Below are 14369 nucleotides of genomic sequence, written 5' to 3' on the forward strand. Positions count from 1 at the left end.
GAGGGTGTGATCTGTATCAGCCTGTTAAGGTGGACTGGAGGAGTTTAACTGTGAGGGTTGGTGAGGGGGTTAAGGTGGTCAGGGAACCATGTGATCTGTATAAGCCTGTTAAGGTGGACTGGAGGAGTTTAACTGTGAGGTTTGGTGAGGTGTTAAGGTGGTCAGGGAGGACGTGATCTGTATCAGACTGTTAAGGTGGACTGGAGGAGTTTAACTGTGAGGGTTGGTGAGGGGGTTAAGGTGGTCAGGGAACCATGTGATCTGTATAAGCCTGTTAAGGTGGACTGGAGGAGTTTAACTGTGAGGTTTGGTGAGGTGTTAAGGTGGTCAGGGAGGACGTGATCTGTATCAGACTGTTAAGGTGGACTGGAGGAGTTGTGACAAACAGTTGTTGGCATGCTAACCTGTACAACAGGTTAATTCAACTGGTTGAATAAATTTTGAACTCTGTGAATAACATGAGTTGGGTCATTTACCTTCTCGTTCACTCACATTATTACCTGCTGCTTTTGTCCTTTTGTAGTTATCAAGAAGTCCATTCCATTTCAATTCATCATTCAAAGTCTAGATATAAAGTGATAAGAGGGAAAGAGAGATAGAAAAAGAGATACAAAGAGAGATAAAAAGAAATAACAAAGATAAATAGAGAGATAGAAGGAGAGAACAAAGTAGCCCAGCCAACCAGACCCATCTACCTCTAGTAGCCCAGCCAACCAGAGCCATCTACCTCTAGTAGCCCAGCCAACCAGAGCCATCTACCTCTAGTAGCCCAGCCAACCAGACCCATCTACATCTAGTAGCCAAGCCAACCAGAGCCATCTAGCAGACCCTACCATACCACCCACCTACATCAGACCAGTATTCGGCAGCAGGCCCTACCATACTACCCACCTAAAGCAGACCAGTATTCGGCAGCAGGCCCTACCATACTACCCACCTAAAGCAGACCAGTATTCGGCAGCAGGCCCTACCATACTACCCACCTAAAGCAGACCAGTATTCGGCAGCAGGCCCTACCATACTACCCACCTAAAGCAGACCAGTATTCGGCAGCAGGCCCTACCATACCACCCACCTAAAGCAGACCAGTATTCGGCAGCAGGCCCTACCATACCACCCACCTACATCAGACCAGTATTCGGCAGCAGGCCCTACCATACCACCCACCTAAAGCAGACCAGTATTCGGCAGCAGGCCCTACCATACCACCCACCTAAAGCAGACCAGTATTCGGCAGCAGGCCCTACCATACCACCCACCTACATCAGACCAGTATTCGGCAGCAGGCCCTACCATACCACCCACCTAAAGCAGACCAGTATTCGGCAGCAGGCCCTACCATACCACCCACCTAAAGCAGACCAGTATTCGGCAGCAGGCCCTACCATACTACCCACCTAAAGCAGACCAGTATTCGGCAGCAGGCCCTACCATACTACCCACCTAAAGCAGACCAGTATTCGGCAGCAGGCCCTACCTTACTACCCACCTACATCAGACCAGTATTCGGCAGCAGGCCCTACCATACTACCCACCTAAAGCAGACCAGTATTCGGCAGCAGGCCCTACCATACTACCCACCTAAAGCAGACCAGTATTCGGGAGCAGGCCCTACCATACTACCCACCTACATCAGACCAGTATTCGGCAGCAGGCCCTACCATACCACCCACCTACATCAGACCAGTATTAGGCAGCAGGCCCTACCATACTACCCACCTAAAGCAGACCAGTATTCGGCAGCAGGCCCTACCATACTACCCACCTAAAGCAGACCAGTATTCGGCAGCAGGCCCTACCATACTACCCACCTAAAGCAGACCAGTATTCGGCAGCAGGCCCTACCTTACTACCCACCTAAAGCAGACCAGTATTCGGCAGCAGGCCCTACCATACCACCCACCTACATCAGACCAGTATTCGGCAGCAGGCCCTACCATACTACCCACCTAAAGCAGACCAGTATTCTGCAGCAGGCCCTACCATACCACCCACCTACATCAGACCAGTATTCGGCAGCAGGCCCTACCATACTACCCACCTAAAGCAGACCAGTATTCGGCAGCAGGCCCTACCATACTACCCACCTACATCAGACCAGTATTCGGCACCAGGCCCTACCATACCACCCACCTAAAGCAGACCAGTATTCGGCAGCAGGCCCTACCATACCACCCACCTACATCAGACCAGTATTCGGCAGCAGGCCCTACCATACTACCCACCTACATCAGACCAGTATTCGGCAGCAGGCCCTACCATACCACCCACCTAAAGCAGACCAGTATTCGGCAGCAGGTCCTACCATACTACCCACCTAAAGCAGACCAGTATTTGGCAGCAAGCCCTACCATACTACCCACCTAAAGCAGACCAGTATTCGGCAGCAGGCCCTACCATACTACCCACCTAAAGCAGACCAGTATTCGGCAGCAGGCCCTACCATACTACCCACCTAAAGCAGACCAGTATTCGGCAGCAGGCTCTACCATACTACCCACCTACATCAGACCAGTATTCGGCAGCAGGCCCTACCATACTACCCACCTAAAGCAGACCAGTGGTCAGCTGGGGTGTAGTCATTATTTCAAACCGTAGCAAACAGTTTCAAAGGGAAAACGTTTTGCAACAGAAAATGAGAGCTTTTATTGGACAAATTCCGCTTTATCCGTTTCACAAAATTCCCTGGTTTTCCAGAAATTCAGGTTTGAGGATTCAAGATTTCCTTCTTATTTCCCGCTGCCTCTGGGAATGTTCAAAACCAGATTTGCAACACTAGATGTGTGATGTCACATAGGCAAGGACAGTTCCTTAGAACTGGTAAATAGCTTTCCCCGGTAGCAGTTTGTAGAGAGAGATAAAGGGACTATTGTTTTTCTATCACTAGTAGTCTCATTGGAGGGTCAGTAAGATGCAAATGTCTAGCTAGACAGCAAAGAGCAGACACGGGCCAATTGGATTTGGATGGAACACAAACACACACACACACTCACACACACACATACACACACACACTCACACACACACATACACACACACACACACCTGAGTAATTGGTATAAACAATGGAATGTGTGGGAGTGTATTTTAATTTTTCAAATACTTTCCAAGTGTATATCTAAATACATAAAAATATTAAATTGTCTTTTCAAATATAAATATATCTGAATACTTACTTTGAATGTAATTGAGGTAATTTGAAATACTATTTGAATCCAGGTCTGACGCACACACCAACCCTACTGACACGCTGACGTGTGTGTGTCTTTGTGTACATTGGACTGTCCCATATTATGCAGAACTATGTATAGATGTGTTTCTGGGAACACACTGCTTTGTTTGTCTATAGATGGAGACGCTGTGACAGCATCTATATTTCTGTGTGTGTATTGGTGTGTTTGTGTTTCCTTCAGTGTGTGTGTGTGTGTGTGTGTGTGTGTGTGTGTGTGTGTGTGTGTGTGTGTGTGTGTGTGTGTGTGTGTGTGTGTGTGTGTGTGTGTGTGTGTGTGTGTGTGTGTGTGTGTGTGTGTGTGTGTGTGTGTGTGTGTGTGTGTGTGTGTATTGTTAAGTTAATCTTGAATGGATGTAAGAGTTCAGGTACCTGTTCAAATGAAAATGTTGTACTGAGAGAGATAGAGAGGGAGGAGGAGAGAAAGAGAGAGAGGGGGGAGAGAAAGAGAGAGAGGGGGAAGAGAGAGACAGAGAGAGAGAGACAGAGAGAGAGGAGAGAGACAAAGGGAGAGAGAGGGAAAGAGAGATAGAGGGTGAGACAGAGAGACAGAGACAGAGAGAGGGAGGAGAGAGAGAGACAGAGAGAGAGAGAGATGGAGGGTGAGAGAGAGACAGAGACAGAGAGAGACAGAGACAGATAGAGAGACAGAGAGAGAGAGACAAAGAGAGAGAGCGAGAGAGAGGGAGAGATGGAGGGTGAGACAGAGAGAGACTGACCCAAACTTAAGGAAAGCTTTGACTATGTACAGACTCAGTGAGCATAGCCTTGCTATTGAGAAAGGCCGCCGTAGGCAGACCTGGCTCTCAAGAGAAGACAGGCTATGTGCACACTGCCCACAAAATGAGGTGGAAACTGAGCTGCACTTCCTAACCTCCTGCCCAATGTATGACCATATTAGAGAGACATATTTCCCTCAGATTACACAGATCCACAAAGAATTTGAAAACAAATCCAATTTTGATAAACTCCCATATCTACTGGGAGAAATTCCACAGTGTGCCATCACAGCAGCAAGATTTGTGACCTGTTGCCACAAGAAAAGGGCAACCAGTGAAGAACAAACACCATTGTAAATACAACCTATATTTATGCTTATTTATTTTAACTTGTGTGCTTTAACCATTTGTACATTGTTACAACACTGTATATATATAATATAACATTTGTAATGTCTTTATTGTTTTGAAACTTCTGTATGTGTAATGTTTACTGTTAATTTGTATTGTTTATTTCACTTTTGTATAATATCTACCTCACTTGCTTTGGCAATGTTAACACATGTTTCCCATGCCAATAAAGCCCCTTGAATTGAATTGAATTGAGAGAGAGAGAGAGAGAGAGGAGAGAGACAAAGAGAGACAGAGAGAGAGAGATGGAGGATGAGACAGAGAGAGAGAGACAGAGACAGAGAGAGAGGAAGCGAATGGTCATTCAGGGAATTTCATCACTTCTGTGAAGTCACTCAGTTTCCTGTTAATGTCGTGACTGCTGCCATTTGGCCACACACACACAACACACACACACACAACACACACACACACACACACACACTCACACACACACTGTTACTAAGAGCAGCTCTTATGATAGCACACTGTGACAGTCTCAAAGCCACCTCACACTGTGACCTCGCATGTCCGTTAGACTCGTACTACTAGTTGTGATAGTTACACCAGTGTTCTTTGGCCGCTATTCAATCAATTGCTCATAGTGGATTTTCTGGTCCGTGTTTCCAGAGGTGTTGATCTCAGCTGGTATTCATGACAGTTCGAGGAATGATAGTCATGACGTACATTGATATGTTGCAATGGATTTTGAGGGGAAATAACCAATCACGATGAGGCATCGCCAGCTGTGAACTCTATGGCACGCTTCAAGGCAACAACGGTGACTCTGACTGTACATCAAAATGTCGCAATGGTAAAACGTTTTGGCACGAATACTTTGCCAACCCTTTAATTTGAACCCATTCTGGTAGTTGTTAAAAGCAAGAGTTGTTATATTAGCGTTACTTAAACACTCTCGTCAGTCCCATTTAACAACTCTATATAGTTTTGACACAGAAGACATTTATAAAACATAATGTTTCATACAACGTTTTGAAACGTCTTTCATTTTCCATTGAACACAAAGTTAACAACACGTCAAATCATCTGTTTACAACTTTTAAACTCCTAAAAAAAATATCAAGGATCCACTGACTACCCTTTTCTATTATACAGACACCTGCTGGTAACTCTTCACTGTTCTCTATTCTCAGCACCTTAAAAACAAGGTTTTACTCTGAGACGCTTGAAGAAATACGGGCCCTGATTTATAAACGGTCAAATCAAAACGGGATTGTTTTTAGCTCAGCCAGGTCTGACGTCACAGCTGACGTGAATGGTTGAAGGGTCTAAATCAGGTGTCAACTCCCTCTATCCGGGTATACTGCTGGGCAGATTAATGTGAAAACTCTCTCTATCCTGCTACACTGCTGGGTAGATCAATGTGAAAACTCCCTCCACCCGGGTACACTGCTGGGCAGATCAATGTGAAAACTCTCTCTATCCTGGTACACTGCTGGGCAGATCAATGTGAAAACTCTCTCTATCCTGGTACACTGCTGGGCAGATTAATGTGAAAACTCTCTCTATCCTGGTACACTGCTGGGCAGATTAATGTGAAAACTCTCTCTATCCTGGTACACTGCTGGGCAGATCAATGTGAAAACTCTCTCTATCCTGGTACACTGCTGGGCAGATCAATGCGAAAACTCTCTCTATCCTGGTACACTGCTGGGCAGATTAATGTGAAAACTCCCTCTATCCTGGTACACTGCTGGGCAGATTAATGTGAAAACTCTCTCTATCCTGGTACACTGCTGGGCAGATTAATGTGAAAACTCTCTCTATCCTGGTACACTGCTGGGCAGATTAATGTGAAAACTCTCTCTATCCTGGTACACTGCTGGGCAGATTAATGTGAAAACTCCCTCTATCCTGGTACACTGCTGGGCAGATTAATGTGAAAACTCTCTCTATCCTGGTACACTGCTGGGCAGATTAATGTGAAAACTCTCTCTATCCTGGTACACTGCTGGGCAGATTAATGTGAAAACTCTCTCTATCCTGGTACACTGCTGGGCAGATTAATGTGAAAACTCTCTCTATCCTGGTATACTGCTGGGCAGATTAATGTGAAAACCCCCTCTATCCTGGTACACTGCTGGGCAGATCAATGTGAAAACTCACTATCTGCCTATCATTGACTGAACACCGGCCCCAGTTTCAGTTTCAAACCAGTGGGGTATAAACCTCCCAGTCGGTTAGAGAGAACATTAGAGAGAATATATAGTGCGAATATTTAGCGAGAATATATAACGAGAATGGATAGAGAGAATATATAGCGAGAATATATAACGAGAATAGATAGAGAGAATGGACAGAGAGAATAGATAGAATGGACAGAGAGGATAGATAGAGAGGATAGATAGAGAGGATAGATAGAGAGGATAGATAGAGAGGATAGATAGAGAGGATAGATAGAGAGGATAGATAGAGAGGATAGGTAGAGAGGATATATAGAGAGGATAGATAGAGAGGATAGATAGAGAGGATAGATAGAGAGGATAGATAGAGAGGATATATAGAGAGGATAGATAGAGAGGATAGATAGAGAGGATAGATAGAGAGGATAGATAGAGAGGATAGATAGAGAGGATAGATAGAGAGGATAGATAGAGAGGATAGATAGAGAGGATAGATAGAGAGGATAGGTAGAGAGGATATATAGAGAGGATAGATAGAGAGGATAGATAGAGAGGATAGATAGAGAGGATAGATAGAGAGGATAGATAGAGAGGATAGGTAGAGAGGATAGATAGAGAGGATATATAGAGAGGATAGATAGAGAGGATAGATAGAGAGGATAGATAGAGAGGATAGATAGAGAGGATAGATAGAGAGGATAGATAGAGAGGATAGGTAGAGAGGATAGATAGAGAGGATAGATAGATAGGATAGACAGAGGATAGATAGAGAGGATAGATAGAGAGCACTTAACATATCAACACTGGCTTACTTCTATCTTACTCTGTTTCACTATGTGTCAACAGGGCCGGGCACAGACCTTTGGTGGGGCAGGTGCTCACTATGTAAATACCAACCTGCATCCCACTACTGTCTTGCTTCTGAAGCTAAGCAGGGTTTGTCCTGGTCAGTCCCTGGATGGGAGACCAGATGCTGCTGGAAGTGGTGTTGGAGGGCCAGTAGGAGGCACTCTTTACTCTGGTCTAAAAAAAAATATCCCAATACCCCAGGGCAGTGATTGGGGACATTGCCCTGTGTAGGGTGCCGTCTTTCGGATGGGACGTTAAACGGGTGTCCTGACTCTCTGAGGTCACTAAAGATCCCTTGGCACTTATCGTAAGAGTAGAGGTGTTAACCCTGGTGTCCTGGCTAAATTCACAATCTGCCCCTCATACCATCATGGTCACCTAATCATCCCCAGCTTCCAATTGGCTCATTCATCCCCCTTCCTCTCCCCTGTAACTATTCCCCAGGTCGTTGCTGTAAATGAGAATGTGTTCTCAGTCAACTTACCTGGTAAAATATCAACAGGGCTGGGCACAGACTTTTGGTGTGCTCAGAGTAAAAACATTGCAAGCTAACATTCCCACTACGTTTATCCCCCGAGTGGCGCAGCGGTCTCAGTGCAAGAGGCGTCACTACAGTCCCTGGTTCGAATCCAGGCTGTATCACAACCGGCCGTGATTGGGAGTCCCATAGGGCGGCGCACAATTGGCCCAGTGTTGTCCGGGGTAGGCCGTCACCGTAAATAAGAATTTGTTCTTAACTGACTTGCCTAGTTAAATACAGATACAAACATTAATACACATTGTAGGCTAAGCAAGCTAACATTCAATCAATCAAATGTATTTATAAAGCCCTTCTTACATTAGCTGATGTCACAAAGTGCTGTACAGAAACCCAGCCTAAAACCCCAAACAGCAAGCAATGCAGGTGTAGAAGCACGGTGGCTAGGAAAAACTCCCTAGAAAGGCCAAAACCTAGGAAGAAACCTAGAGAGGAACCAGGCTATGAGGGGTGGCCAGTCCTCTTCTGGCTGTGCCGGGTGGAGATTATAACAGAACATGGCCAAGATGTTCAAATGTTCATAGATGACCAGCAGGGTCAAATAATAATAGTTACAGTGGTTGTCGAGGGTGCAACAGGCCAGCACCTCAGGAGTAAATGTCAGTTGGCTTTTCATAGCCGATCATTCAGAGTATCTCTACCGCTCCTGCCTGTCTCTAGAGAGTTGAAAACAGCAGGTCTGGGACAGGTAGCACGTCCGGTGAACAGGTCAGGGTTCCATAGCCGCAGGCAGAACAGTTGAAACTGGAGCAGCAGCATGGCCAGGTGGACTGGGGAGTCATCAGGCCAGGTAGTTCTGAGGCATGGTCCTAGGGCTCAGGTCCTCCAAGAGAAAGAAAGAAAGAGAGAAAGAGAGAGAGAGAGAAAAAGAGAGAGAGATAATTAGAGCGAGCATACTTAAATTCAGACAGGACACCGGATAAGACAGGAGAAATACTCCAGATATAACAGACTAACCCTAGCCCCCCGACACATAAACTACTGCAGCATAAATACTGGAGGCTGAGAGACTCCCACTACATGGGTGGCTGTTAGCTGATCGTGTAGGCTAGATTAACCAGCTAGTTAGATATATCACCTGATCATCTCTAATGTAGACTAGATGAATCAGATAGTTAGATCTCTAATGTAGACTAGATGAATCAGATAGTTAGATCTCTAATGTAGACTAGATGAATCAGATAGTTAGATCTCTAATGTAGACTAGATGAATCAGATAGTTAGATCTCTAATGTAGAGTAGATGAATCAGATAGTTAGATCTCTAATGTAGAGTAGATGAATCAGATAGTTAGATCTCTAATGTAGACTAGATGAATCAGATAGTTAGATCTATCAGATGTACGTGCCTGTGTGTCAAACACACACAGATAGACATCTCATGTGGTTTCACGTTAAACAAACTACAACTGAAAGCAACAATGTAGTCAGTGTATTCTAGACTGGAGGACAGGGCAGGTGGTGTACCTGTCTAATGAGCCCTACAGCGTGTTTCATGCTGAGCTACGACAATAACACGTTCTCTCAGTCACCTGACCAGGTAAATGAAGACGGTGTGTTCAGTACGTGACAGGTGTGTTCAGTACGTGACAGGTGTGTTCAGTACGTGTCAGGTGTGTTCAGTACGTGTCAGGTGTGTTCAGTACACGACAGGTGTGTTCAGTACGTGTCAGGTGTGTTCAGTACGTGACAGGTGTGTTCAGTACACGACAGGTGTGTTCAGTACGTGTCAGGTGTGTTCAGTACGTGACAGGTGTGTTCAGTACACGACAGGTGTGTTCAGAACGTGACAGGTGTGTTCAGTACGCGACAGGTGTGTTCAGTACGTGACCGGTGTGTTCAGTACGTGACAGGTGTGTTCAGTACGTGCCAGGTGTGTTCAGTACGTGACAGGTGTGTTCAGAACGTGCCAGGTGTGTTCAGTACGTGCCAGGTGTGTTCAGTACGTGCCAGGTGTGTTCAGTACGTGCCAGGTGTGTTCAGTACGTGACAGGTGCGTTCAGTACGCGACAGGTGCGTTCAGTACGTGACAGGTGTGTTCAGTACGTGCCAGGTGTGTTCAGTACGTGCCAGGTGTATTCAGTACGTGCCAGGTGTGTTCAGTACGTGCCAGGTGTGTTCAGTACGTGCCAGGTGTCTCCAGTACGTGCCAGGTGTGTTCAGTACGTGCCAGGTGTGTTCAGTACGCGACAGGTGTGTTCAGTACGTGACCGGTGTGTTCAGTACGTGCCAGGTGTGTTCAGTACGTGCCAGGTGTGTTCAGTACGTGACAGGTGCGTTCAGTACGCGACAGGTGCGTTCAGTACGTGACAGGTGTGTTCAGTACGTGCCAGGTGTGTTCAGTACGTGCCAGGTGTATTCAGTACGTGCCAGGTGTGTTCAGTACGTGCCAGGTGTGTTCAGTACGTGCCAGGTGTCTCCAGTACGTGCCAGGTGTGTTCAGTACGTGCCAGGTGTATTCAGTACGTGCCAGGTGTGTTCAGTACGTGCCATGTGTGTTCAGTACGTGCCAGGTGTGTTCAGTACGTGCCAGGTGTGTTCAGTACATGCCAAGTGTATTCAGTACGTGCCAGGTGTGTTCAGTACGTGCCGGGTGTGTTCAGTACGTGACAGGTGTGTTCAGTACGTGCCAGGTGTGTTCAGTACGCGCCAGGTGTGTTCAGTACGCGCCAGGTGTGTTCAGTACGTGCCAGGTGTATTCAGTACGCGCCAGGTGTGTTCAGTACGCGCCAGGTGTGTTCAGTACGTGCCAGGTGTGTTCAGTACGTGCCAGGTGTGTTCAGTACGTGCCAGGTGTGTTCAGTACGTGCCAGGTGTGTTCAGTACGTGCCAGGTGTGTTCAGTACGTGCCATGTGTGTTCAGTACGTGCCAGGTGTGTTCAGTACGTGCCAGGTGTGTTCAGTACGTGACAGGTGTGTTCAGTACGTGCCAGGTGTGTTCAGTACGTGCCAGGTGTGTTCAGTACGTGCCAGGTGTGTTCAGTACGTGCCATGTGTGTTCAGTACGTGCCAGGTGTGTTCAGTACGTGACAGGTGTGTTCAGTACGTGCCAGGTGTGTTCAGTACGTGCCAGGTGTATTCAGTACGTGCCAGATGTGTTCAGTACGTGCCAGGTGTGTTCAGTACGTGCCAGGTGTGTTCAGTACGTGCCAGGTGTGTTCAGTACGTGTTACATGACTGTTGCCCCGGTTTAGAACACCCTCCAGGCCAGGATTGGCGGTTGCATCTCACGTCTCTAAAGCATTTTGTTTAAAGTGTGATCTAACTGGTCAGTATAGACAATACGTATTGCAATTAAATCCTATAATACGAAGTCATGCATGTACGGTACACTACATGGACAAAAGTATGTGGACACCCCTTCACATTAGTGGATTCAGCTGTTTCAGCCACGAAATCGAGCACACAGCCATGCAATCTCCATAGACAAACATTGGCAGTAGAATGGCCTGTACTGTTGAGCTCAGTGACTTTCAACGTGGCACCGTCTTAGGATTCCACCTTTCCAACAAGTCAGTTGGTCAAATTTCTGCCCTGCTAGAGCTGCCTCGGTCAAGTGTAAGTGCTGTTATTGTGGAGTGAAAACGTCTAGGAGCAACAACGGCTCAGCCACGAAGTGGTAGGCCACACAAGCTCACAGAACGGGACCGCTGAGTGCTGAAGCGTGTAAAAATGGTCTGTCCTCGGTTGCAACACTCACTACCGAGTTCCAAACTGCCTCTGGAAGCAACGTCAGCACAATAACTGTTCATCGGGAGCTTCATGAAATGTGTTTCCATGGCCGAGCAGCCGCACACAAGCCTAAGATCACCATGTGCAATGCTAAGCTTCGACTGGATCGGTGTAAAGCTCGCCCCCATTGGACTCTGGAGAAGTGGAAACGCGTTCTCTGTAGTGATGAATCACGCTTCACCATCTGGCAGCCTGACGGACAAATCTGGGTTTGGCAGATGCCAGGAGAACGCTACCTGCCCCAATGTATAGTGCCAACTGTAAAGTTTGGTGGAGGAGGAATAATGGTATGGAGCTGTTTTTTATGGTTCGGGCCCCTTAGTTCCAGTGAAGGGAAATCTTAACGCTACAACATACAATGACATTCTAGATGATTCTGTGCTTCCAAATTTTTGTTGCAACAGTTTCCTGTTTCAGCATGATAATGCCCCCGTGCACAAAGCGAGGCCCATACAGAAATGGTTTGTCGAGATTGGTGGTTTGTCGAGTCAAGGAAGAACTTGACTGGCCTGCACAGAGTCTTGACCTCAACCCCATCGAACACCTTTGGGATGAATTGGAACGCCGACTGTGAGCCAGGACTAATCGCCCAACATCAGTGCCTGACCTCACTAATGCTCTTGTGGCTGAATGGAAGCAAGTCCCCGCAGTAATGTTCCAACATCTAGTGGAAAGCCTTCCCAGAAGCGTGGAGGCTGTTATAGCAGCAATGTTCCAACATCTAGTGGAAAGCCTTCCCAGAAGAGTGGAGGCTGTTATAGCAGCAATGTTCCAACATCTAGTGGAAAGCCTTCCCAGAAGAGTGGAGGCTGTTATAGCAGCAATGTTCCAACATCTAGTGGAAAGCCTTCCCAGAAGAGTGGAGGCTGTTATAGCAGCAATGTTCCAACATCTAGTGGAAAGCCTTCCCAGAAGAGTGGAGGCTGTTATAGCAGCAATGTTCCAACATCTAGTGGAAAGCCTTCCCAGAAGAGTGGAGGCTGTTATAGCAGCAATGTTCCAACATCTAGTGGAAAGCCTTCCCAGAAGAGTGGAGGCTGTTATAGCAGCAATGTTCCAACATCTAGTGGAAAGCCTTCCCAGAAGAGTGGAGGCTGTTATAGCAGCAATGTTCCAACATCTAGTGGAAAGCCTTCCCAGAAGAGTGGAGGCTGTTATAGCAGCAATGTTCCAACATCTAGTGGAAAGCCTTCCCAGAAGAGTGGAGGCTGTTATAGCAGCAATGTTCCAACATCTAGTGGAAAGCCTTCCCAGAAGAGTGGAGGCTGTTATAGCAGCAATGTTCCAACATCTAGTGGAAAGCCTTCCCAGAAGAGAGGAGGCTGTTATAGCAGCAATGTTCCAACATCTAGTGGAAAGCCTTCCCAGAAGAGTGGAGGCTGTTATAGCAGCAAAAGGGGGACCAACTCCATATTAATGCCCATGATTTTGGAATGAGATATTCGACGAGCAGGTGTCCACATACTTTTGACAATGTGGTGTATGTAACCCTATTCACACGTACACACAACCTGGTTAGGCTGGTAACCTGGTTAGGCTGGTAACCTGGTTAGACTGGTGACCTGGTTAGGCTGGTAACCTGGTTAGGCTGGTAACCTGGTTAGACTGGTAACCTGGTTAGGCTGGTAACCTGGTTAGGCTGGTAACCTGGTTAGGCTGGTAACCTGGTTAGACTGGTAACCTGGTTAGACTGGTGACCTGGTTAGGCTGGTAACCTGGTTAGACTGGTAACCTCTTTAGACACACACTACCACAATGTCACACACACTACCACCACCACACTGTCACACACACACACGCGCACACACCCACACACGCGCACACACGCACACACGCACACACACACACACACACACACACACACACACACACACACACACACACACACACACACACACACACACACACACACACACACTCACACTCACACACATAAAAACAAACGCCGCAACTCACACACACGCATACACACATACGCACACCCGCACACACCCACCCACCCACACACACACCCACTCACACACACTCACACCCACCCACCCACCCACCCACCCACCCACACACACACACCCACACTCACTCACACACACACACCCACCACCACACTGTCACACACTTACTGACCTTCATATCATCAGTGTGTATGTTTGAAACAAAGGTATTGTTTTGTGTTTGTGTGGTGTGTGTGTGTGTGTGTGTGTGTTTAAACAACAGTATGGTTTCATAACACTAAATGATGCAGACAAACAGGCTATGGGCCTTGTTATAGTACGTCATCTGCAATGTGACTGTGTTTCAGTGTCTCTCTCCCTTTCTCTCTCCCTCCCTCTCATTCTGTCACTCACTCCCTATCTCTCTCTCACCTCCCTCTCTCTGTCTCCTCATATCTTCCTCTCTCTCTGCCCACCTCCCTCTATAGAAAGTCTCGTGTGGACAGCCCCGGAGGTGTGAGAAGCAGGAGAACGGTTCAGAGGAGGATGACCTGCCCTAGCTTCCCGGAGATCAGTAGAGTGCTGCAGAACCCTGTCCCCAGTCCCCTGACACGTTCTGCTAGCCTAGACGAGCTCATCCTGCGATGCCTGCACTGCTTCGGTGAGACACACACAGAGAGACAGATTCAGAGAGACAGAGAGAGACAACGAGAGAGGGAGAGAGACAGAGAGAGAGAGACAGAGAGACAGAGAGAGACAACGAGAGAGGGAGAGAGACAGAGAGAGAAAGACAGAGAGACAGAGACAGATTCAGAGAGACAGAGAGAGAGAGAGACAG

At 47.1% G+C, this 14369-nt stretch overlaps 1 protein-coding gene across 2 annotated transcripts in view; it reads left to right on the forward strand.

The window, feature by feature from the left end:
* The window catches only part of rasgrp4 (RAS guanyl releasing protein 4), a 58175-nt gene that overhangs the window by 5506 nt on the left and 38300 nt on the right, over positions 1 to 14369 (forward strand). For both annotated transcript variants that reach the window (XM_071360239.1, XM_071360240.1), the window contains exon 2: positions 14020 to 14192. In XM_071360239.1, coding sequence (XP_071216340.1) covers positions 14020 to 14192 — 173 coding nt within the window. The remainder of the gene's footprint in view (positions 1 to 14019; positions 14193 to 14369) is intronic.

This window comes from Salvelinus alpinus, chromosome 22 (genome assembly GCF_045679555.1).
Source record: "Salvelinus alpinus chromosome 22, SLU_Salpinus.1, whole genome shotgun sequence".
Classification (NCBI taxonomy): domain Eukaryota; kingdom Metazoa; phylum Chordata; class Actinopteri; order Salmoniformes; family Salmonidae; genus Salvelinus; species Salvelinus alpinus.